This window comes from Selaginella moellendorffii, unplaced genomic scaffold (assembly GCF_000143415.4).
Source record: "Selaginella moellendorffii unplaced genomic scaffold, v1.0 SELMOscaffold_13, whole genome shotgun sequence".
NCBI classification, from domain to species: Eukaryota; Viridiplantae; Streptophyta; class Lycopodiopsida; order Selaginellales; family Selaginellaceae; genus Selaginella; species Selaginella moellendorffii.
Window position 1 is genome coordinate 1,595,177 of NW_003314274.1, and position 22,566 is coordinate 1,617,742.

At 45.7% G+C, this 22,566-nt stretch overlaps 4 protein-coding genes across 7 annotated transcripts; 3 read left to right on the top strand and 1 right to left on the bottom strand.

The window, feature by feature from the left end:
- The first annotated feature begins 11,069 nt into the window (after positions 1 to 11,069).
- On the top strand, positions 11,070 to 13,004 carry LOC9645530 (catechol O-methyltransferase). 2 transcript variants are annotated; one of them, XM_002969729.2, is made up of 4 exons: positions 11,077 to 11,469; positions 11,517 to 11,854; positions 11,916 to 12,530; positions 12,581 to 13,004. In XM_002969729.2, exons 3-4 carry the CDS (start codon positions 12,140 to 12,142, stop codon positions 12,922 to 12,924), a joined length of 735 nt encoding a protein of 244 aa, XP_002969775.2. In that variant the 5' UTR covers positions 11,077 to 11,469; positions 11,517 to 11,854; positions 11,916 to 12,139; the 3' UTR covers positions 12,925 to 13,004. The 2 variants fall into 2 exon arrangements, with proteins under 2 accessions (XP_024530573.1, XP_002969775.2); XM_024674805.1 differs by lacking the exon at positions 12,581 to 13,004 and having other exon boundaries at positions 11,070 to 11,469; positions 11,924 to 12,048.
- Positions 13,005 to 13,034: 30 nt separating this feature from the next.
- On the top strand, positions 13,035 to 14,120 carry LOC9645531 (stress-related protein). 2 transcript variants are annotated; one of them, XM_002969730.2, is made up of 4 exons: positions 13,035 to 13,127; positions 13,194 to 13,243; positions 13,350 to 13,577; positions 13,641 to 14,120. In XM_002969730.2, the coding sequence occupies exons 2-4, from the start codon at positions 13,196 to 13,198 to the stop codon at positions 14,061 to 14,063; spliced, it is 699 nt and encodes a 232-aa protein (XP_002969776.1). In that variant the 5' UTR covers positions 13,035 to 13,127; positions 13,194 to 13,195; the 3' UTR covers positions 14,064 to 14,120. The 2 variants fall into 2 exon arrangements, with proteins under 2 accessions (XP_002969776.1, XP_024530575.1); XM_024674807.1 differs by having other exon boundaries at positions 13,039 to 13,094.
- Positions 14,121 to 14,204: 84 nt separating this feature from the next.
- Positions 14,205 to 17,627, bottom strand: LOC9645532 (probable copper-transporting ATPase HMA5). 2 transcript variants are annotated; one of them, XM_024674804.1, is made up of 7 exons: positions 17,565 to 17,627; positions 17,182 to 17,503; positions 15,719 to 17,113; positions 15,413 to 15,667; positions 15,237 to 15,359; positions 14,702 to 15,184; positions 14,205 to 14,650 (listed from the first exon to the last, which is right to left on the bottom strand). In XM_024674804.1, the coding sequence occupies exons 2-7, from the start codon at positions 17,473 to 17,475 to the stop codon at positions 14,252 to 14,254; spliced, it is 2,949 nt and encodes a 982-aa protein (XP_024530572.1). In that variant the 5' UTR covers positions 17,476 to 17,503; positions 17,565 to 17,627; the 3' UTR covers positions 14,205 to 14,251. The 2 variants fall into 2 exon arrangements, with proteins under 2 accessions (XP_024530572.1, XP_002970029.2); XM_002969983.2 differs by having other exon boundaries at positions 17,182 to 17,627.
- A 761-nt stretch (positions 17,628 to 18,388) lies between these two features.
- LOC9646071 (dynamin-2A) lies at positions 18,389 to 22,556 on the top strand. The gene is made up of 22 exons (XM_024674774.1): positions 18,389 to 18,848; positions 18,902 to 18,952; positions 19,005 to 19,125; positions 19,187 to 19,279; positions 19,332 to 19,393; positions 19,448 to 19,565; positions 19,619 to 19,949; positions 20,004 to 20,151; positions 20,203 to 20,304; positions 20,352 to 20,471; positions 20,525 to 20,608; positions 20,665 to 20,792; positions 20,845 to 20,929; positions 20,978 to 21,083; positions 21,132 to 21,211; positions 21,262 to 21,318; positions 21,367 to 21,514; positions 21,566 to 21,720; positions 21,771 to 21,884; positions 21,932 to 21,999; positions 22,049 to 22,221; positions 22,276 to 22,556. Exons 1-22 carry the CDS (start codon positions 18,723 to 18,725, stop codon positions 22,488 to 22,490), a joined length of 2,685 nt encoding a protein of 894 aa, XP_024530542.1. The 5' UTR covers positions 18,389 to 18,722; the 3' UTR covers positions 22,491 to 22,556.
- The last annotated feature ends 10 nt before the right edge of the window (positions 22,557 to 22,566 follow it).

Consider the following 22,566-nt stretch of genomic DNA (forward strand, 5'->3'; position numbering starts at 1 on the left):
AAGATTCTTCACTTTGGAGATCAGTCCTCAACGTTGCCAGGCAGATTATAGGTAGCGCCATTCTTTGTTTCTACATTCCTTACCTCACAGGCTTGTCTTCTAAGATCCACCAGCTTCCAGCTTCCAGGACGTTTGCGCAGTCAGATCTAAGTGCTCCAGCTTGTGCTCTCGTTCGATTTCCTCTTCATGTTGTTCCTTAGAAGGGATTTCAGGAGCTAGAAAACGGAGTTACATAAAAAGAAACTTGGAATACATCTCCGCGCTATGCACACGTTTGATTAGATGGCTAAAGCTCTGGCGTTCAAAAGTTTGCTAATCATATATCTCAAAACTTTGTTCCAATGGTAAGCATATACTTTTCGCTGACCATAACGGGCTTGACATGGTTCACTTTCCAATTTGTTGGTACATCAGTTGTACGTAAAGCTTCTAGTTTTGTGCTTGGTATAGATGAACTCCTTTGAATTCTCGAATTCAATCCAAATTCAGGCTCTTGCTGTGGTAGTATATACTGAGTTGGAGGATTTGGACTGGGACCTGTTGTGGAGGTGGGGGGTGAACGGCTTCTTGGGATCTTCATGGTGGAATCTATAAGATCTAAAACAGAAATTTACATACATTTCAGAACATTTTTGAAGGTTTTCAACATTGTTGCCAGTGGGGAGGTATTGAAAGAGACCTTGTTGCTTGTGTGGAGGTATTGAGAGAAATGTCAAAAGCAATTTAACAATGTTGTTTTATGACACAGGCTAACAGCGAGCATCCATGGCAATAGTTAAGTATGAGGGAGTTGAAGAAGCAGTGGTGACCAGAAAACGAGTTTTGGTGGCAGTTAAATTGTTTTCCATTTTCTCAAAGCACGGGCATGGTGGTGGTGATTGTCAGATGTTATGTAGAAATGCATTGAGTTGGTGGCTAAAGGTTGGAAGAAAAAAACACGGCCGTGGTTGCCACATCGGTGCCTACACCAACATGATTGAAATAATCTTTAGCTTAACAACTTTTATCAAGCTTCACAAAGAAATGAAAGACAAATCCAGACACACCTTGTAGCATATAGTTTTTTAAAATTTAATTAGTTGCAAAATTAGGTAATTAAATTATGTGGTCTTAATTAGGAAAAATTTTGGGAGTGGGAACAATAGTTATGGTTTGTGTATTAAAGAAAAATAGTTTTTAGTTTGTTGAAGCAAATGGTAGTGGATATATCTAAAATATGCTGGGATATTTTACCATCTAATGGTTGTTTTCATTTTTACTAATCATGTATTTATAATCTGTAAACATATAAACTTTCCTAAACATTTCCTAGTTTTCTATTTTATTCTATTATTTAATAAGATTAATCTTCTGTTTTATATGATAATAAATAATAAGAAATATTATTAAGAATTATTAATCTAGTTTGCAATTAGAGTATAAATATTTTCCATTATAGTTTGATCCTATAGCATGAATGGTTTTTCGTATAGTTGAGCTATGTTTTGTTAATTAAAAATAGTTTTTTTGATCTGATATATGAAACATGGGTGGCTTAAGTTTGTAGCATGTTTACTCCTTGAAAGAAAAACAAAAATGAAAGCCTTTAAAATAAAAGGTTGCATACCTCTTATTGTAAACATGAAGGACAAAAATAAGAAAAAAAGGCTAATGACAGAGTAAAATTAAAAAGGTTTTACCAATCATATTGTTGGTGCTCTCATGATCTTGCAATGCATGACTTAGTCTGGCCATAGGGCAGCTATGCATATACAACTAGCTATGGCAGCTATAGTATTGGCCATGGTAGTAACAACACTTGTTATGGCACCACACCCTTAGTTGAAGACATGTTTTTATCTATGTGGCGGCAAAGAGAGGAGATCCATTGGGATATTCCCCAACATACTTCATCATTCTCTCTCATGTAGGATTCTTCTTGTGCAATTCAAGAAAGAATGTGGCCTCCTAACTCAACTAGTTGGTTTTTCTATCCAATGAGCAAGTTGGGTAGCCTTGGATTTGCTCATCCTCCCTTGCTGTAGTTGCTTCCACATTTCTTGGAGGGATGCCCAATTGTGCCATATGGCAAATTTGGGATATTTTGTGGATATATAAGCAAATAGGGGCTAGTATCACCTTGCAGCAGAATTCATTATGTGGGCTGATACATCATTCTTCCCATTTGCTCAGCTTGTAATAGACATGCACAAAGAAGTGTTGAAGTCCACCATGGTCTGCCATAAAAACCTTTTTGTCAACCTCTTACACTTCACTCAGCAAAGCTTTCTGATCGAACAACTTCCCAAAGGTTCTCGATATTACAATCATGGCAAACTAAAAGCCCTTGAAACTCCTCTGAATACCTTCTCAATCCCTGTTCACCCATTTGATCCGTGGGTTCTCCTTCCTGTTTACCAACCAACCTTATACCTCTTTAGTATGCTTTTGTCTTTGCTGCTCTTCATACATTGCTCTTTAGCAAGGTTTCCATCTATATCTTTGCTGATGGACTAGTAGACTCCAACCTCATTCATCACTTGTCTGAAGTTCTCATCATTGATACCTAATGCACTTTGGATTTCCAAGTCAGCATCAAACTTATGCCTTTGTTCAAGCATGTTTGCAAGTGCCACTATAACACAATGATAATGGTCATGTGATGCCAAGAGAAGCTTTCATTTGCTTACTAGCACTGGGTAAGATGACCTTGACATAGAGGACATTAGTATCTAATAATTCACCTTCAAAGGCAAGCCAAAAGAGGGTAGGGTCTTCCTTGAGAAAATGTGGAGTTGACAAGAATGTCAAAGACAAAGGACAAATGAGCAACTAGTGTAAACAGGTTATGGAATCATTAGGAAGTGGATCTGGCTTGAGACCATCTAGTAGGAATGTTGAAGATGAAAGAGCTATTAGTGTAAGTAGGTATTGAAATCATCAAAAAGAATTTTTAGAGTTCCTTCAATGTATAGACCATTTGGAGCTAGCTTGAGACTATAATACATGTAGAGGTGGTTCTCAATTTGCATCGTCGTTCAACATTAGAAACATGTTGTTGGTGTGTGGCTCTAATTTTCATTAGAACTATATTGTAACACATGTGATTATAGGATGAGATTTAGATATACTATTATTATTGATCCTTTGAACTTTAGGGGATAAATTGGGATTAAATAATTATTAGAGGCTCTTTAATCAAGAAAATGCCCCTTTTTTAGTTGGTTTAAGAGAAGAGAGATGTGTTATATGTGGTATCAAAATAAATGGCATGGGTTTAATTCATATTAATTAGTGGCTACTTAAAATATAATATACCCTTAAGCAAGATATATTCCTACCCCTAAATTTGAAATTATATATATTAAGCATCCATGTGTATATCCTTCCTTTTATAGAGCATCTACGGATGAAGGTATCTATAGTATGGGTGGATGATTAGTTGACTCATATGGAATAGCTAATTTATATAATAAAAAGATTGATAAATTCAATGTGGAAATGAAAGTGTTAGTTCACCTTATCTCAGTAGGGGTTATTAGTCAATAATCAATGAAGACATTGATAGTAATGCATGTGATTATGGGATGAAATTTAAATATATTATCACCGTGGATCCTTGAAACTTTAGAACATAAATGGGGATAAAATAGTTATTAAAATTTTTTTCATCAAGCAATTGCCCCTTTTTTAGTTAACTTAAGGGGAGAGAGATAGGGTGCGTTATGTCAGGAATCCCCCAATTCTTGCCACATTCTTGACTCTCGCCGGATTCCTGACCTACAAACCACATTCCTGACTCTCGAGACACTTCCCTATTCCTGACTCTCGAGACACTTCCCTATTCCTGACTCTCGAGACACTTCCAGATTCCTGAGTCTCGAGCCACATTCCTAATGATGATGTGGCGCCTCCTCGACCTCAGCTATATTTAGGCCGTCCTCGATTCAAAAGTGGTGGAGCTTCATCAACCTATAGTATATATAGGTTAGCCTTGTTCCATTTCTCCACAATCTGAATCAACACCAGTTTAAGGCCTTTTCTTTGTTTTCACTAGCTTTTTCTCTTTGTCTTTAGCATTTTCCAGTCTTGATCTTGTTGGGGGTCTTGACAGTTTGATTCAGATTGTGGTTTTTGCTTTTCTTTTAGCTTGCTTTGATTGTTTGATTACCTTTGCCTTTTTTTCCCCCTTTTTTCTTTCTTCTTGCCAATGGAGTCTCCAAGCCATCCTGATTTCTTTGCTGAAGTCCTTGCAAAAATCCAGTTTGAAAATACCGAGCTGAAGGCGACCCTTCTTCGCATGCAGCAGGAGCTTGCTTCACTTTCGGCTCAAGGATCTAGCAAAGTTCCTGAACCAAAGGTGAGCTTCCCGGCGAAATTTTCAGGCAAGCGTTCGGAGCTTTGTGGATTCCTGAACCAGATGGAGTTGATCTTCGCACTTCAACATCGGCGGTACCCTACTCCCGAGTCTCAAATCGGCGTGATTGGGACGTTGCTCGAAGGTGCAGCTTTGTCATGGTTTTCTCCTCTTTTGGAGAAGAGCATGAAAGGGGTCGTGGTTCCAGAACTGATGGATCTTCAATTGTTCAAAGAGAAGCTCGAAGCATGTTTTGGCGAGACGGATCGGGTTCGGGCTGCTACCACAAAGATGAGACGTCTCTCTCAGGGGTCTTGTCCTGCCTCGATCTACGCTGCAGAGTTCCAACTCCTTGCTTTGGACACTCAGTGGGATGAGCAGGCCCTGATTGACCAATTTCGTTTCGGCCTCAACAACGGTGTCAAGGATTTGTTGCTCACCATGGAGGATCCCAAGGACCTGTCGGATGCCATCAACAAAGCTGTTCGATGTGACAATCGACTCTTTGAACGTCGTCAGGAAAGTCGCCGCGCCACTGTTTTTCCGTCCCAGACTTAGGAATCCCAGCTTGAGTCTTTGGGGCATACTCCTGAACCTACTGCTCCGGTTCCGATGGATATTTCTGGTACTCCCCGACTCATTAAAGGGAAGTTGAGTCCTGCTGAGAAGCAACGTTGAATATCTCATAATCTTTGCCTCTATTGTGCTGATCCTAATCACAAAGAAGCTGTATGTCCCAAGAAGCCTCCTCGACTGCTCGAGTTCACTCTACCTTAAAGTCCACCTCTATTGCAGTCGGGAAACGACCCTGTCCAAACAGAGTAGGAGCTGTCTGTTTGGACTCCCTGAATAAAAATCACTTTTCTTCTTTATCAAGCTCCTCACCACCTTTCATCAAAGCCACCACCAATTCCCGCAACTTCCGCGTCCCATGTCTCCTTTCTTTCACCGGACAATCAGGACTCAAAGCTCTGGCGTTACTGGACTCGGGTGCAACTTCCTGCTTCATGGACACGGACTTTGCTGCCCGACATCACGTTCCTCTTTCTCCTACCATACGGGATTTGAGGGTTGAAGGCATCGGCGGGCATTTTGTGTCTCCATCTTCTGGACTTAGGGAAACGTTGCCCGTTCGAGTACACATCGGGTCCACCGTCACCGATATCGCCTTCAACATCATCAACAGCAAGTCCTCCTCTGTGGTGCTCGGTCTTCCTTGGTTCCAACTACATCAGCCTCAAATCTGTTGGAAGGAATTACAGCTCATCCCTCCCACGGCTTCCCCTACTGTTCATCGAGTTCGAATCAGGAAAAGTTCCCTAAACTCAAATCGGGGTTCTGTTCCTAACTCTATAAAGTTTTCACCCTCTTCTTTTTCCTCTCTTCCATCTTACACTGGACCGTATGCTCGTCTCATCATTCCATTTAGTCGTACGCCTCCTCCTATCTCCACAATCACTATGAAAGAACTCCTTCATGAAGAACCTCTTTTTCTTTTTGCTTTGCATGTTTTTCCTGTTAGTCTTTCTGAGAAGTATCATGATTTTGGGGATGTGTTTGACAAGAAAAAAGCTAGTGTACTGCCTGTTCATCGGCCTTATGATTGTCCCATTGATTTACAGGAAGGAGCGTCACCTCCGTGGGGGCCTATCTACGGGTTATCCCCGTCCGAGCTTAAGGCCCTCAAAGAGTACGTGGATGAGAACCTTGCCTCGGGCTACATTCAGCATTCGCAGTCCCCGGCTGGAGTGCCTGTCTTCTTTGTCAAGAAGAAGGATGGGAGCTTGCGGCTAGTCATCGACTACCAAGGTTTGAACAAGGTGACTGTTCGGAACCGTTATCCGCTGCCCCTGATCTCGGACCTGTTGGAACGTCTCGGCGGTGCCCGCTTCTTCACCAAGATCGACCTCCGTGGAGCATACAACCTGATCCGGATCCGGCCTGGTGATGAATGGAAGACTGCGTTCCAAACCCGCTATGGCCACTTCGAGTACACTGTCATGCCATTTGGCTTGACAAATGCTCCAGCAGTTTTCCAACACATGGCGAACGACGTCTTTCGGGAGTTTCTTGATCAGATGGTGATCGTCTACCTCAATGACATCCTCATCTACTCAAAAACTCAGGAGGAGCATGACGAACATGTACGCAAGGTGCTAGCGAAGCTGCGAGAATACGGCCTATACGCGAAGCTTGAGAAATGTTCCTTTGATCAGCAGTCTGTGGAGTTCCTTGGGTACATTGTCACTCCTGAGGGTATCACGATGGATCCTGCCAAAGTCAAGACTATTCTCGAATGGGAGCCTCTACAATCAATGTCGGACATTCAGGTTTTCCTTGGCTTCGCCAACTTCTACCGCAAATTCATTGATCACTACTCTGACATTGTCCTTCCTCTCACACATCTCACTCGCAAGGATGTTCCCTTCTCTTGGTTTGCTGCTGCCCAGCAAGCCTTCGACACACTCAAGGCGGCCTTCAGTTCTGCTCCTGTCTTGATCCATGCTGATTCCTCACAACCTTTCTTCATCGAGGCTGATGCCTCCGACTTTGCCATTGGTATTGTGCTGTCTCAACTCGGAGCGGATCACAAACTTCATCCGGTCGCTTTCCATTCTCAGAAATTCCAGCTTGCGGAGATCAATTACAAAATCCACGACAAGGAGCTCCTTGCCATCGTGGATTCCTTTGGAGAGTGGCGCCGTTTCTTGGAGGGGGCAAGCCATCAAACAACAGTCTGGACGGATCACAAAAATCTCGAGTACTTTGCCACTTCCCGAGTTTTAAGCCGTCGTCAAGCAAGGTGGGCACAATTCCTAAGTTGGTTTGACTTTGTTATCAAGTACAGACCTGGAAAGTTTCAAGGCCTTTCTGATGCTCTTTCAAGGCGCTCCTATCTCAGTCTCAGGCCTGGTAATCCTGCCTTCGATCAACAGGATCAAGTTATCCTCGGTCCTGATCGGCTTCAAGTTATGGCAATTTCCCTGGCCCCTCAGGACTCCTCCTTGATGGATGCAATCAGAAACGATCTTCAATCCGATGATCTCGCTAGCGACATTTGCCCCCATCTTCAGGCTGGACACCCAGTGACTCCCGACTGTCGGCGATTTGACGAGTTCAAGTTCTTAGATGGTTTATTGTACCGTGGGGAGCAGCTTTACGTTCCTGAAGGTGATGCTCGAAGGTTGGTCCTGATGGTGTGCCACGATAGCCCGACTGCTGGTCACTTCGGCATTGCGAAAACCTATGAGCTAGTTGCACGGGACTTTTGGTGGCCTCACATGGACGACTACATCAAAGCTTTTGTTACCTCCTGTGACACTTGTGCCCGGAATAAGGTACCTCGCCACCTTCCTTCAGGTTTGCTTCGTTCCCTTCCGGTCCCTTCAGGTCCTTGGGAATCCATCTCCATGGATTTCTTGAGTGATCTTCCGAGTTCTGGAGGCTTCAACAGCATTTTAGTCGTGGTGGATCGCTTCACAAAGATGGCGCACTTCTTGCCATGTACCAAGGAGTTTTCGGGTGAGGACATGGCAAAACTGGTATTCAGGGAAATTTTCTGACTTCATGGGATTCCTACAGATGTGGTTTCAGATCGGGGGCCTCAGTTCATCTCTCATTTCTGGCAACGGTTTTTGCAGCTGCTTGGAGTGAAGGCTAACCTCTCTTCGGCATATCATCCTCAAACTGATGGGCAGTTCGAGCGAACGATTCAGACGTTGGAACAATTCTTGAGGTGCTTCATCAACTATCATCAGGATAACTGGTTCAATATCCTTCCTCTTGCTGAGTTCTCCTATAACAACTCTGTTCACTCCTCTCTTCGAGTTTCCCCCTTCTTTGCAAACTCTGGCCAAAATCCCCGATTCAATCTCTCACTTCCTTCTCCATCTGAATCCTCTCGTTCAAATCCCCGCTCTGAGGCATTTATCTCCAACCTCCAGGAAATCCACAACTCCATCTCCTTCCACCTCCATCGTGCTCAAGAATCTCATAAAACATTTGCCAATGTCCATCGTCAGGATTGTCCCCCTCACAATATCGGGGATAAAGTCTGGCTCCTCAGGCGAAATATCTCCACCACCAGGCCCTATCCAAAACTCAATTTCAAACGCCTTGGTCCTTTCCCTATCACTGCCATCATTAATCCTGTCACTTATCGCCTTGCACTTCCCTCCTCATATCAAATTCACCCTGTTTTTCACTCCTCTCTCCTTGAGCCTTATATTCCCAGTCCTATTCCAAATCGGGTCATTCCTCTGCCTCCACCAGTGCAGCTCGAGGATGGGTCTGAGTACGAGGTTCAGGACATCCTTGATTCCAAGATTTCACGGTCTAAACTCTACTATCTGGTGGACTGGAAGGGTTACGGACCTGAGGAACGCACTTGGGAACCTGTGGACAACCTAATTCATTCTCCTGACCTTGTTTAGGACTTCCACCGCCGCTATCCTTCTCGTCCCAGTCCTCATTTTTTTTCTCTATCTCCCATCCCTCGCTGCTCATCTCATCCTCCTCTTCGTTCTAGTTCACATCCTCGTTCCACTCGTTCTTGAGGAGGGGGTGCTGTCAGGAATCCCCCAATTCTTGCCACATTCTTGACTCTTGCCGGATTCCTGACCTGCAAACCACATTCCTGACTCTCGAGACACTTCCCTATTCCTGACTCTCGAGACACTTCCCTATTCCTAACTCTCGAGACACTTCCAGATTCCTGAGTCTCGAGCCACATTCCTGATGATGATGTGGCACCTCCTCGACCTCAGCTATATTTAGGCCGTCCTCGATTCAAAAGTGGTGGAGCTTCATCAACCTATAGTATATATAGGTTAGCCTTGTTCCATTTCTCCACAATCTGAATCAACACCAATCTAAGGCCTTTTCTTTGTTTTCACTAGCTTTTTCTCTTTATCTTTAGCATTTTCTAGTCTTGATCTTGTTGGGGGTCTTGACACGTTACACATATATTACTTATATACTAATTGTTCCAAGACTGAGGCAGTTGAACAAAGAACAAAAGTTTGATAACAACACTCTAATCATCATTCTTGTAATTGTGAAAAATGTTAGATTTGGATGAGAAAGCATGAGATTTTTAATATCATCATAAATTCTTATGGTGGAAATACTCCTTGAGAGTTGCATTATCCCATGAAATATTAGTGCGAACGTTATTAATGTTGGCATTGACATGATCAAAACAACCTTTAGCTTAATAACTCCCAGTATTGTAAAGCTCCACAAGGAATGAAAGACAAATTTGGACACAAATACTACACCTTATTTATATTTTAGTTTCAGTAAGCTATTATTATAAGGAGTCAAGGTCCATCATATCAGCTAGGTTTGCAATATCACCTTATTTTTACCATCCTAGCTATTGTCCACATGGCTTTTTGCCATTTAGTAGACTACCCTTCTTCATCTGGCTTCTCTAGTTGCTTCAACTTCTTCCTCTATAGGTAAGCCAAGGTCTTTGGGATGATGATGCCTTCAGAAGAGGTCATCTAGGAAAGTAACTCACACCCGAAATACAAACTCCTTAACTTTCTCCATGCCTTTTAGTATCACGTACCTTATCTCAATGCCCATACCATCACCTTGTAGTAGAATGCAACACCTCTCTTCTGCATGTTTTTACAAGCTGAACAAATGGGAAGCATGGCCCACACAATAAGTCCACCATGGCCTGCCATAAAGACCTTTTCATCAAATTTTTATGATTCATGTTGACACCCTAATTGAATAGCTGCCTGAAGGTTTTTGACATTACAATCATATCATTCTTCAACCTCATGGCGAATTTAAATGAAACTATATTGAATAACTTCCCAATCCCCATTCACCCATTTGATCCATGGGTCTCCTTCCTATTTACCATTTTATCCCTTACACCCATGTTTTTGCCAGTTTAGGGTTTAGGGTTTAGTGCTGGCCCCTAGGTCTTTATCTTCAATGAGGTTTTCAGCTATGTCTTTGCTGATGGGCTTGTAAACTCTAAGCTCATCATTGATACCTCCTTATCATTGATATCTGATGCACTCTGCATTTCCAAGTCAGTGTCCAACTCATGCCTTTGTTCAAGCATACTAGCAAGTGCCACTGTAATGGTTATATGGTGCTAGGAGAGGCATTAATCTGATCCTCATATTATATCCTGTGGGGAAGGTAAAATTAAAAGTAAAGGCATCTCAAAAAAAAGTGATTATACCATGGATCTATACATTTTTCCCTCCCTAGTGGTTTTGCAAGATTTTCAAATTTCAGCACTCCAAAACGGAGTACAGCCATTTCTAAAAGATTTTGAAGAATATTCTCCCACTAGTGCGAGTACTTTCATTCTCTTTTGAAATAGTCAACAGTGGGAAATGATGACATTATTATTTTTCCTTTCCTCTACGAGGATCAGATTTACACTTGGATAAGCTTTGATTTGCTTATCAGCAGATGATAGGATCTCAGCATCTGGTAATTCACCTTCAAAGGCAGCTTCCCCAAATGGCAAATTTGAAGCTGGCAGGAATGTCAAATACAAAGGACAAATGAGCTGCAACATCATCGGGAAGAATTCTTAGAGTTCCTCTAAGCATGCACAACATCTGGATCTGGCTTGAGACCATCCGCCTGAGAAACGACAGTCATCAGCGAGAAGCGCCAAACTTTTAGGGCAGATATTATCAACTTTTAGGCCAAAATATTAAGACCTAGAGACTTTCCTTTTAGGGAAGTATATTCTAGAATGTGGTGGAACGAGGTTCGTATGCTCGCCTCTTTCGCTTTCTCTTACACGAGCAGAAGGATCCCGTGCTGTGGCGCCGGCGATGGCCGCGAGGAGAAGCTGATGGATCATGTGCTGCAGAATGCCGAGCGGAATCCAGAGTCTGTGATCCAAACCATGGATGCGTTTGCGAAATCGGGCACCTGGTTCATGTCCATCGGCGATCGCAAGGGTAAGATTCTCGATGCCGCGCTCCAGAAGAGAAAGCCGGCGCTCGTGCTGGAGCTCGGATCCTACTGCGGTTACTCGGCCGTGAGGATCGCGTCCCAGCTGGCGATTCCAGGCAGCAAGCTGTTCACTGTGGAGATCAATCCTCGCTATGCCGACATTGCCAGGCAGATTATCGATCACGCAGGTAGGGCCATTCTTTGTCTGTACATTCCTCACTTTGAATATCTCCAGGCCTGTCTTCTCAGATCCATCAGCTTCCGGGACCTTTGAGCAGTCAGATCGAAGCTCTCCAGCTTGCGCTCAAGAGCTCCTCCTTAGATTTTGTTTTCATGGATCATAGCAAGGATTACTACTTGGAAGACTATCTACTGCTCAAGAACTTTAAGCTCATTGGAGATGGCTCTGTAGTCTTCGCGGATAACATGGGATTCCCGGGCTCGCCACAGTTTTGGAACTATCTCCACAGAGGGGAGGGCCAGGAGCTAGAAACGGAGTACCATCAAACGAAGGTGGAGTATCTTGACTGGATCAATGATACAGTCGCCATATCTACCTTTCGTGGATGAATGGTAAGTGAGCTACAGCGTTTTCTTTCTTGTTTCAAATGCTTTCTACCATTCTCAACTGCAGTTCTCTAGGTAGCTACCTTTCCTTTTCGATCAGCCTGCCAAAGAAAAAAAAAGAAAAAAGCCCATCTCAGTCGTGAGTCGTGACTGAAGTTACTTAAAGGACAGTGGAGTTTTGGTCCCACATATTGCCAGCCTCTCGTGAGAAGGTTTTGAAAGGTTTCTCTCTGGATCTGATGTATTTGTGATTTGAGCAGGAAGGGGGGATTGAGGGCTTGCACGTCAGTCATGTGGAAGGGAGTCGTCACTTTCCTGTCGTTCGGAAAGTTCATGGGGGGATTTTTCTTCCATGGCTGGGGTGGTGATGGCAGGGAGGAACAGCTGCTGGAGTATGTGCTAGAAAACGCGGAACGAGGTAACCCCCAGTCGGTTATACAGGCTGTGGACGAATTTGCACGCTCCGGCACCTGGTTTATGAACGTTGGAGAGGAAAAGGGCCGCATTTTGGACTCGTCAATCGCCAAGAAGAATCCTCAGCTCGTTCTCGAGCTCGGAACTTACTGTGGCTACTCGGCTGTGAGAATGGCAGCAAATCTCAAACACCCCGACAGCAAGCTGATCTCGCTGGAGCTCACTCCTCACATCGCTGACATCGCTAGAAGGATCATCGACCACGCAGGTTTGCTTCTTGCTTTTCTTTCGTGGCGAGCACGTCAAACTTTCTTTCAGGGCTTTCGTCCAAAGTGGAGGTGCTGCTGGCGCCACTGAGCCGTCAGATCGACACCATAAAGTCGACTCTGGCCAAGACGAACGGGCAGTGCTTCGATTTCGTGTTCGTGGATCACGATAAAGACTTGTACTTGCCGGACTACTTGCTGCTCAAGGAGAAGGGTCTCATCGACGAAGGGAGCGTGATCTTCGCGGACAACATGGGGTTCCCAGGCTCTCCAAAGTTCTGGAGCTACATCCAATCGCATCCTCAGGAGCTGGAGACCGAGGTCCACAAATCTGCCGTGGAGTACATTAGTTGGATCCGCGACACAGTGACAGTCTCTACGTTCCACAAGCTCTAAGAGTCGATAGCTAGTCAAATAATAGTCAACTAAGTTAAATTAATTTACAGTCCACTAAAAGAGTCAAAGATATTTTTCCACGTGTTGGGTTCTTCTAGAAACACGTAAATGGCGGTCGCCCTAACTGGGTTGTGCAGCTCTTTCTTCGCAGTCACTGGCTAGCCGTGGCGGTGAGGCTCTAGAGGGCGTGTAGCGCGTGATTGGTTCTCTTAAAACCCTATTTTCCCCATTTTTTTGCTTTTAATCGAATCTATTGATCAATCTTTTAGCTATGGCGACGGATCATGCGCAGCAGCAGCAGCAGCAGGAGGTGATCGAGGTAAGTTACAAAGCAATGCAATGCATCATAGCGTTAGAATCACACTACTTTTTTCTCTTGATTGATTGATTGATTGATTGATCGATTGATCGATTGGTTTCTACAGGAGGAAGAAGTATCCTCGCCCAAGCTTAGGTATCTGGGATGCTTCCAAGCGGCCGGGCAAAAGGCCACTGGCTATGTCGCGACGATCTACGAGCTCGCGAAAGAGAATTCCGGGCCGCTCAAGCCCGGCGTGGATAGCATCGAAGGAACCGTGAAAACAGTCGTGGGTCCTGTCTATGACAAGTTTGAGGGCAAGCCCACGGAATTCCTCGAGTTCCTGGACAAGAAGGTACCCGATCCATAGGAAGGTTTCGAGATCTTTGCTAACGCGAGAGCGTTTTCTCCAATCCAGGTCGGGGAGACGCTCGTTGTGCTGGATCAAAGGCTTCCTCCGGTAGTCAAGGACACGACCCAGCGCGCGTTCGATGTGGCCAAGCAGGCGCCCGACGCCGCCAAGACCGTGGTCGCGGACGTCCAGAAGAACGGCCTCTACGAGTCCGCGCGCGTCTACTACGTCAAGTACGAGCCCATCGCCGAGGCGTGGACGATCGAGGGGCTCAAGAAGCTCAAGACGTTCCCGGGCGTCCCGCGCTTCATCGATCTGGTAGCTCCCTCGGCGCTCTTCGGCGCCGAGAAATTCAACCAGATCGTCTCCACCTTCAAGGATCGCAACGTCCCACTGTCGGGCTACATCCCGCTCGTCCCGGTGGAGAAGATCGAGCAGGCGCTCAGGGCGGATCCGCGCGAAACCCCGGTTGACAAACCTTCGTCGTGATCTAAAGTTTCTTCTGTATAACTTAATCGTTTTGAATATTCGCGATTATAACTTCTAGATTCGGATCGTTTTAGAATATGCTTGAGACTATTCGAATCGTTTTGAATATTCGAGATTATTAGAATCGAATCTTGTAGAATATTTAAGATACTTCGAATTGTTTGGAATATTCGAGATTATTATTATCGCTAGTGGACGATGAGCTCCAGTTTCTTTGGTCGCTTGTAATACTTGAGTAGCAGCGAGGAGCAAACCACGCTCACGGACGAGGCGGCCATAGCGGCACCGGCGATCCATGGTGGAAGCCGGAATCTCGAGCAAGGATAGAGCACCCCGGCCGCGATTGGAATTCCCAGGACGTTGTATCCCAGAGCCCACACGTAGTTAAGACGAATCCTCGAGAACGTTTTCCTGGACAAGTCGATGGCGGTGACCACGTCTTCCAGGTGGCTCTTCATGAGGACAATGTCCGCCGCCTCAATCGCTATGTCGGTGCCGGCACCGATGGCCACTCCAACGTCCGCGGCAACCAGAGCCGGGGAATCGTTGATACCATCTCCGACCATCGCGACCACCATGCCCGCGCTCTGAGCAAACGAGAAAGTTTAGCTGGAGGAAGAACAAACTTAAGAACTTACTTGCAACTCCTTCACTCTGTCAGCCTTTGCTTTGGGATCGGCCTCGGCGATGACGTCTTTCGGCTGGATGCCAACTTCTCTAGCAACGGCGAGAGCTGTGCCTCGGTTATCTCCAGTCACTATGACGCTCTTGATGTTCATCAGCTTGAGCGTGGAGATCACGGCCGGTGCCTCTGGTTTCATCGGGTCTGCGACCGAGATAAGGCCCGTGAGTTCTCCGTCGATCGCAACCAGCACGGCGGTCCTGGCCAGCACCTCAACGTCTTGGAGCTGCTCTGAGGCTTGCGGAGGAAGTGAAATGCCGTTCTCCGATATGAGCTTGTAGTTCCCCACCAAAACTCGTTTTCCGGTCACCACTGCTTGAACTCCCTGACCAGGAACAGCTCTAAAGTCCTGTACTTGGTGCTGCTCGAGTGGTTCTTGAAGTCTCAGACCTTTTGCGAATTCAACTATTGCCTTGGCCAGAGGATGCTCGCTGTTGGCCTGCGATAAAACCACCTTGTTAAATTGCTTTTGACAATATCTTTCTCAATACCTCCACACTAGCAACAATGCTGAAGAAGACCTTCAGAGCAATGTACCGAAATAGCTTCGTGTTAACAACACTCGGCTCTCCTTTCGTGAGAGTACCCGTTTTGTCAAACACAATGCAGTCAACCTGGAAGTCGTTTTAGCATACTGATGTTATCTCGCATTAAGTGAACTTCTTACCTTGCGTGCTGTCTCCAAAGCAGCACCACCTTTGATAAGGACGCCTTGCGTGGCTCCTTTTCCAGTTGAAACCATGACAGCAGTAGGCGTGGCCAGCCCCAAGGCGCAAGGACAAGCAATGACAAGCACAGCAATACCAAACTGAAGTGCTAGCTCAAATTCATCCATGCTCGGTGGGATCCAAGACTTGGGATACCAGCTAGCTTTCCCAGCACAGAACCAGAAGCTCCATGTGAGAACTGATGCGCCAACAACCTGGAAAATAAACCACGAGCATGTTATGTTCAGCAAAAAGCGGATGCTTACCATGGGAACGAAGTATTGAGATATACGGTCAGCAAACTTTTGAACGGGAGCTTTAGCCATCTGTGCCGCTTCCACCAGCCTAACTATCTGCGCAAGAGCCGTCTCAGATCCAACATGCGTTGCGCGGACATGTAACACTCCGTTTTCGTTCATAGTCCCACCAATGACTTTGTCACCACTTCGTTTTGCGACCGGCCGGGCTTCACCAGTGATCATGCTCTCGTTCACATGACTCTGTCCCCAAATCACCTCTCCATCAGTTGGCACTTTGGAGCCAGGCAAAACTTTGACGACGTCGTTCCGTTGTACGAGCTGCGTAATGATTTCTCGCTCGAAAGTAACGTTTCCCTTCTCGTCCAGCGTCAGGAGAATGGCCGTATCAGGCGTGAGATTCATAAGCTTCGCGATGGCTTCAGACGTTTTCCCTTTGGCCAGAACCTCCAGGAACTTCCCCAGAAGAATAAACGATATGAGCATAGAACTCGTCTCGAAAAAGTCCGTCCCTTCAAACGAGTCAGACGTCGCAGATCTTAAAGCGGAGTAGACGGAGTAGAAGTACGCAGCATTCGTCCCGAGAGCTATGAGAACGTCCATGTTGGCCGAACCATGGCGTAGAGCATTGTAAGCCCCAACGTAGAACCGCCACCCGATGACGAACTGGACAGGCGTAGACAAACTCCATCTCAGTATCTGCCCGACGGTGAGCATGTTGATCACCTTCCACCCGACGTATCTCTTCATCGTGCCCGGAGTGTACATAAACACCATCCCCAGGAAGAACACCGGAACCGTGAAGACAATGCTCCATAAGAAGAGATTCCAATAGTGCTTGATCTCGCTCTTCATATCTGCTCGACGGTCTGCTCCCATAGCCAAACTCGCCTTGTATACATTCGCCGGTCCTGTCTGCTCGATAATCTCTATGAAGCATCGCGGGCCTGTTAAGTCGGGATCGTAAGAAACCACCAGCCTTTCCTCCTTGAGAAAAAGCTCCACCTCCGTCACCCCAGCCAGAGCCTCCAGCGAGGTAACGATGTTTCTAAAGCCTTCCCGTGAATGCACACCTTCCAGCTGCAAATGGACCTTGTTTCTTTCCTCTCCAGCGCTCACCAGCTCGGCCACGAAGCCAGCCTCCTCCACGGCTTCGATGAGTTTCGAGTAGCTAACCACGCTGGCGTCGTGAAAGATTTCGGCTTGCTCGGTCGCAAGGGCCACCACCGCACTCACCACCCCTGGGATTTTCCTGAGCGCCGCCTCAATGGCACCCGAGCACGACGTGCAAGTCATACCTCTCACCCGGATCCGGCACACTGAGTTGCGCGACTGCTCGATAGAATCTTTCAAGACGGTCGCGTCGAATCCAGCGTCAACAATGGCTTCGCGGATAGTCTCTACCTGGAATGAACAAGGCAACAAAGATATAAGACCAAAGTTCTTCGCTTAAAAAAAAAATAAACACTTACTTGAACAAACGCTGGATGAAAGACGACCTGGGCCTTCTCTTGGATCACTGCCACAGCCGCTTCTTTGATGCCCGGGAGCCTCTTGAGGGCCTTCTCGATAGATCCGGCACAGGCAGTGCATTCCATGCCAGTTACCTTGAAGGACACGCTCTGGGTTTGCGCGGCGTCGATGTCCCGCCTGGGCGGAGAGGGAGGATACCTCGGCATGGACGGATAGCGAGCGAGCAGGGATTCCGAAAGCGAGGACTCATCGCGATCCTTGGGTAAAACCATGTAGATGCCGCAGCTCGACATTGCCGGCCGCGCCACTGGATTGATCGATCTGGACATCGAAGATGAAATTTCAGGACGAAATCCTAGACTCCTGGGGATTTCCACCATACCCTAGGAGCTCCAAGATTGAAGACAATGCGCGCCTTCGCAATGCGCCGGGAGCTTGGGTTTGAAAAAAGCCCTCGACAATCTCTACCGTCGATACGAACTAGCCACGTGGCAAGATCTTATATAAAGATCTTGCATATTCTCTTATACTAAACTGCCCTAAGCTGCCCTATCCCACATGCTCAAGCGAAGATGAAATTTTCCACTTTATATAGCAGTGAGTTTGTGAGGTAAGTACTTCTTGGGTTGTAGAGTATGCATCTGATGACCCGTCTGTGTGTCTCGAAGTATGAGTCATATTCCGACCCATGGAGTTTTTTGCAAATTTTTCTTACTATCCGGAAGAATGCGAGTTCTTCCTTTTTCCTTCGGGAAAATCTTCGTGGCTGCTTCGCTCCGCACAATTCGTGACAAAAGCAAGCATAAAATACTCACACTGATCAAGTGAAACGCATTGAAACCACACCGGAAGGAAGAACTTTAATCGCATGGCCGGGGAGTCGCTCGTGACAAAATTCGAGAACCAAGTGATCTGGAGACATCCTCATGGCCATCGTGTTCTAAGATCAAATTCTTTTTCGAAAACCATGGTTAATCACTTTGCTCTCTAAAAACGAGGATTCCCTCTCGGAATTTCTCGTAATGATGGTGGCTTTACGAGAAGATCCAGTGGAGCATTTGGAAAATTCCATTTAAATCGCCGGAAAGCTCCAGATTGCCCAACGTTTGGTGGTATCCACGCATCCTGGCCGTCCAAATTCAAACGTAGGGATCCGTTCACACTGGATGTTTTGTTTTAGCGTGTGTTTAAGAGATTTTTTTTTATGTGTTTCAATAAAACCCTTGCTTGCGATCGAGCGGCAATGTTTTCGGGGCAAATCCCTAGCTCGTCGAAAAGTAAGACCGTATCGGCAGGGCAGGGCTAGATCTAGGCGCTTGGAGCTGGGCCTAGCGGGATCGGTACTGTGAGCTGGGATCAGGCGGCTGCGCCTGGCTCTGGATCTTTGCTGGATCGGCGCTTCTGTGAGGTCGAAAATGCCGGATTTCCTAGCTGGGTGAGCGAAATTCTGGCTCCTCGATTCTTTCTAGGATGTAGAATGGGGGAGATTTAGTTCTAGGTTTGAGCGATAGACCAGATTTTTTGGCGCTAGTGAGCCAAGATGGAGAATCTTCGCGTTTTGGCGGAGTCGATGCAGCAGGCATCGGCGCTTCTATCCGATCAGGAAGGAGAAGAATCGCTGGACCAGTACTCGAGTTTTCTCAGCGTGGTAGCTCTTGGTAACACTGTGAGTACTCAATTGGTTTTCGACTGTATCTCTCTTAGATTTGTGGAATGCAGGGCGCTGGAAAGTCAGCGGTTCTAAACAGCTTGATTGGCTACGCAGTGCTGGTAAGTTCTTTTTTTTTCCATCTCGGATGAAAAGTCTCTTTTGCTTGTGCAGCCAACCGGAGAGAATGGGGCAACCCGTGCACCTGTGACTATCGACCTGGAAGCTGACGATTCAGGAAATAAACGAGGGCTTACAGTACAGATGGAGGGCAAGTCTATGCAAGTTTCTGCAAGTAAGCTGGCTAAGGAAGCTTTGTCTTTGTACGAGAATCTAATGTGTTTTGTCTACTCCAGCCGACATACGACATTCTCTTCAAAACAAGTTTGGCAGAATGTCAACCGGTGCTGTGAAGGAAAATATCCATTTGAAATTGAAGTGTTCTTCAGGTAGATGTAGCAACCGATTCGAAATGTTACGCTAACTAAGCTCTTTATGTAGCACCACCCCTGAAGCTGGTCGATCTGCCTGGGCTTGAGAGTAGATCAGTTAGCGATTCCCTGGTAACAAATCATATCTTTGTTATCTTAGTCACAGTTGATTGTTTGATATTGCAGGTCCGCGAGTACATCGACAGCAACGATGCTCTTCTGCTCGTTGTGATTCCTGCTACTTCTGTGCGGGATATAACGGGATCGCAGGCCCTGAAAATTGCACAGGATATCGACCATGAAGGTTTGTTCTTGTGCCAGTACGGGTTTCTAGCTTAATTCTTTTCGTATTTGTAGGCTCAAGAACTGTTGGTGTCATCAGCAAGATTGACCAAGCGGCTTCGGATCCCAAAAGCTTAGCAGCAGTTCAAGCTGTTCTATCCGGACAAGGGCCGTCGATCACATCTAAGTTCACATGGATAGCTTTGATTGGTCAATCCGTCTCGATTGCTGGAGCTCATTCCAAAGACGATTCTTTGGAAACTGCTTGGAAGGCGGAAATGGAGTCTTTAAAATCCATTCTTGGCGGGGCATCGTCAAGTAGACTTGGAAGATCTTCGTTAGTAGAGGCTATTGCGAAGCAGATTCGGCAACGGATGCAACAGCGTCTTCCCAGCCTCCTTTCCAGGTTTCTTCAAAGTCTGTAGCTAATGGTTATAATTTTCGTCTGCAATGTGTTCAGTCTGGAAGGGAGGTCACAAGACGTGGAGGAAGAGCTGGTAAGACTTGGTGAAAAGATGGTAGAAACGGAAGAAGGTACACGTGCGGTAGCACTAGAGCTTTGCCGTGAATTTGAGGACAAGTTTTTGGAGCATATCAACAGTGGAGAGGTGAGCTCTGACTTTAATCTTTTAATCTCCATATGCTTACGTTATATACAGGGAGGAAGTTATAAGGTTGTTACGAGTTTTGAAGGAACGCTACCAAATAGAATAAAACAGCTTCCACTTCAGGAGCTCTTTGACTTGAATGGTTTGAAAAAGGTGACCGAGCACGTGTTTTCCTGTACCATGCTAAACATTTTTTACAGGTCGTCTTGGAGGCCGATGGATATCTGCCTTATCTTCTGTCACCTGAGAAAGGTTTGCGGGAGCTTATTCGTAGAGCATTGGACCTAGCAAAGGATCCAGCTAAAAGCTGCGTTGATGAGGTAATTATAAAGCTTGAATGTTGTCAAAAACTTCTGATATTTGCGGAGTAAAGGTGCACAGAGTTCTAGTTGATATCGTTTCATCCGCAGCATCGGCTACTCCTGGTTTAGGAAGATTTCCACCTCTAAAACGCGAGGTATCTTCTTCTTTTCACTTTTTTGAAGCGCAACGTCTAAAATATTCTTCTTACAGATGATATCTGTTGCGAGTTCTGCGCTCGATGAATACCGTACAGAAGCTAAAAGGATGGTCGTTGATCTTGTGGACATGGAAAGAGCTTATATTCCACCTCAACATTTCACGCGGCTTGTGCAACGCAGGTAAGAAGTCGGTTAACCAACGGACAGGCTCTTTACGCTTTTTAGTGTACAGGCTTGATAGAGTTCGTCGAGAGGATGAAGTGAAGAATAAAACGATGAAAAAAGCACAGGAAGCCGAACAGGCAATTCTTAACAAAGTAAGCCTCTGCACTTCTATATATTTTTACTGAGTAACTTTCATGCAGTCATCATATAACCCTGCTGCTCAAGCTAACGGGTCTTTAAAGTCCGCAAAGGACGGCGATGGAAAGGACGTGCCGGAGAGTTCAGGCGCGGAGAAAGATAAAACTGGTAACTGTTTATGTTGTCACCTGCTGTTTCTGATAAGCTTTTGTGAAGGCTATTTGTCAAAAAGAAGTGCTACAAGTGCAGATACATGGAATAAGCGATGGTTTGTTCTGAATGAAAAGTCAAATAAAGTAAGTAATGTACTGTTATTGGATCTGATTTTATAGTTTTTGCATTTTAGCTTGGATACATGAAAAAACCTGACGATAAGCGTTTCCAAGGAGTTATCAACCTTGAGGTATATACGATGCATTTGTCTTCGCCTGCTTATTGTTTGTAATTTCAGGAATGTTTGATTGAAGAGCTGTCTGAGGAAGAATTGGCAGAAGGACGTCCTTCTAAGTCTAAAGAGGCTTCAAAACAAGCCAATGGCCCCGAGCCTAATCTCACCATTAAAATAAGCAACAAGGTTGCTTATAAGACTGTTCTCAAAGGTAGATCATTATGTACTGCTACATGAGACTGAATTGTTACTTTTACTGCAGCTCAACATGTTGTTGTTCTCAAGGCTGAATCTATGGCAGAAAAAACGGAATGGATGACTAAGTTGAGACAATGTACTGATCAAGGGAAAGGTTCGTCAAAAGCAGTAGTCGAAGTGGTGACTCCTTTGAGAACGAGCATGTCTGATGGTGCATTGGTATGAACCCGACGTTTGCCTCTTTCGGGTGCTAACTTTGTTGCATCCAGGATACTGTCATTACGAGAAGAGCAGATCCAGAAGAAGAGCTTCGGATCATGGCTCAAGAAGTTCGTGATTACGTGGAGGCAGTAATGAACAGTCTTTCAGCAAACATCCCCAAGGTACGCTGGCAATTTGTTTGTGAATGCTGGACTAAAAATCGCTGCAGGCAGCAATATTTTGTCAGGTCGAAAGGTCCAAGGATTCAATGCTCAGCACGCTGTACAAGTCCATAAGGTTGTGGAGTTCTCCTTAGTTATCCTTCTTCTAACATTCCGCCATACAGTGCACTTCCTACTCCGACTATAAAAGAGCTCTTGCAAGAGGATGCTCAAGTAAAACGTCGAAGAGAGCGGTGCGAGCGCCAAGCCTCGGTACTGTCGCGACTTGTAAGACAATTGAGCAACAACGAGGCGCGAGTGACAATGAGCAACGGATACATCGAGGGAACGCAAAATGGTTTGCCTCTATATATTTCATACGTGTTGAGCTCATGAGAAAGTTTCGCCGCAGGATATCACGGTGGAGACGATTGGAGAGTAGCATTTGAAGAAGCAGCCAATTCTCCCTCTCCTCGAACACCAAGCGGCTTTTCTTCGTCTTCGCGCAGATCTTTAACACCCCACCGCGGTGAAGCTCTAGAAAACGGCGACTCTTCTCGAAGAACTCCAACCAGGAGACCTCCTCCTCCAGTTCCAGGCATCGGGGTTCCAACATACAGACAATAGAAATCCCGGTTTTCTCAGTAAAGTGATTCTTTATATGGCTTGGTACGTGATATCTTACCTTGAGTTCCTCGTTTCT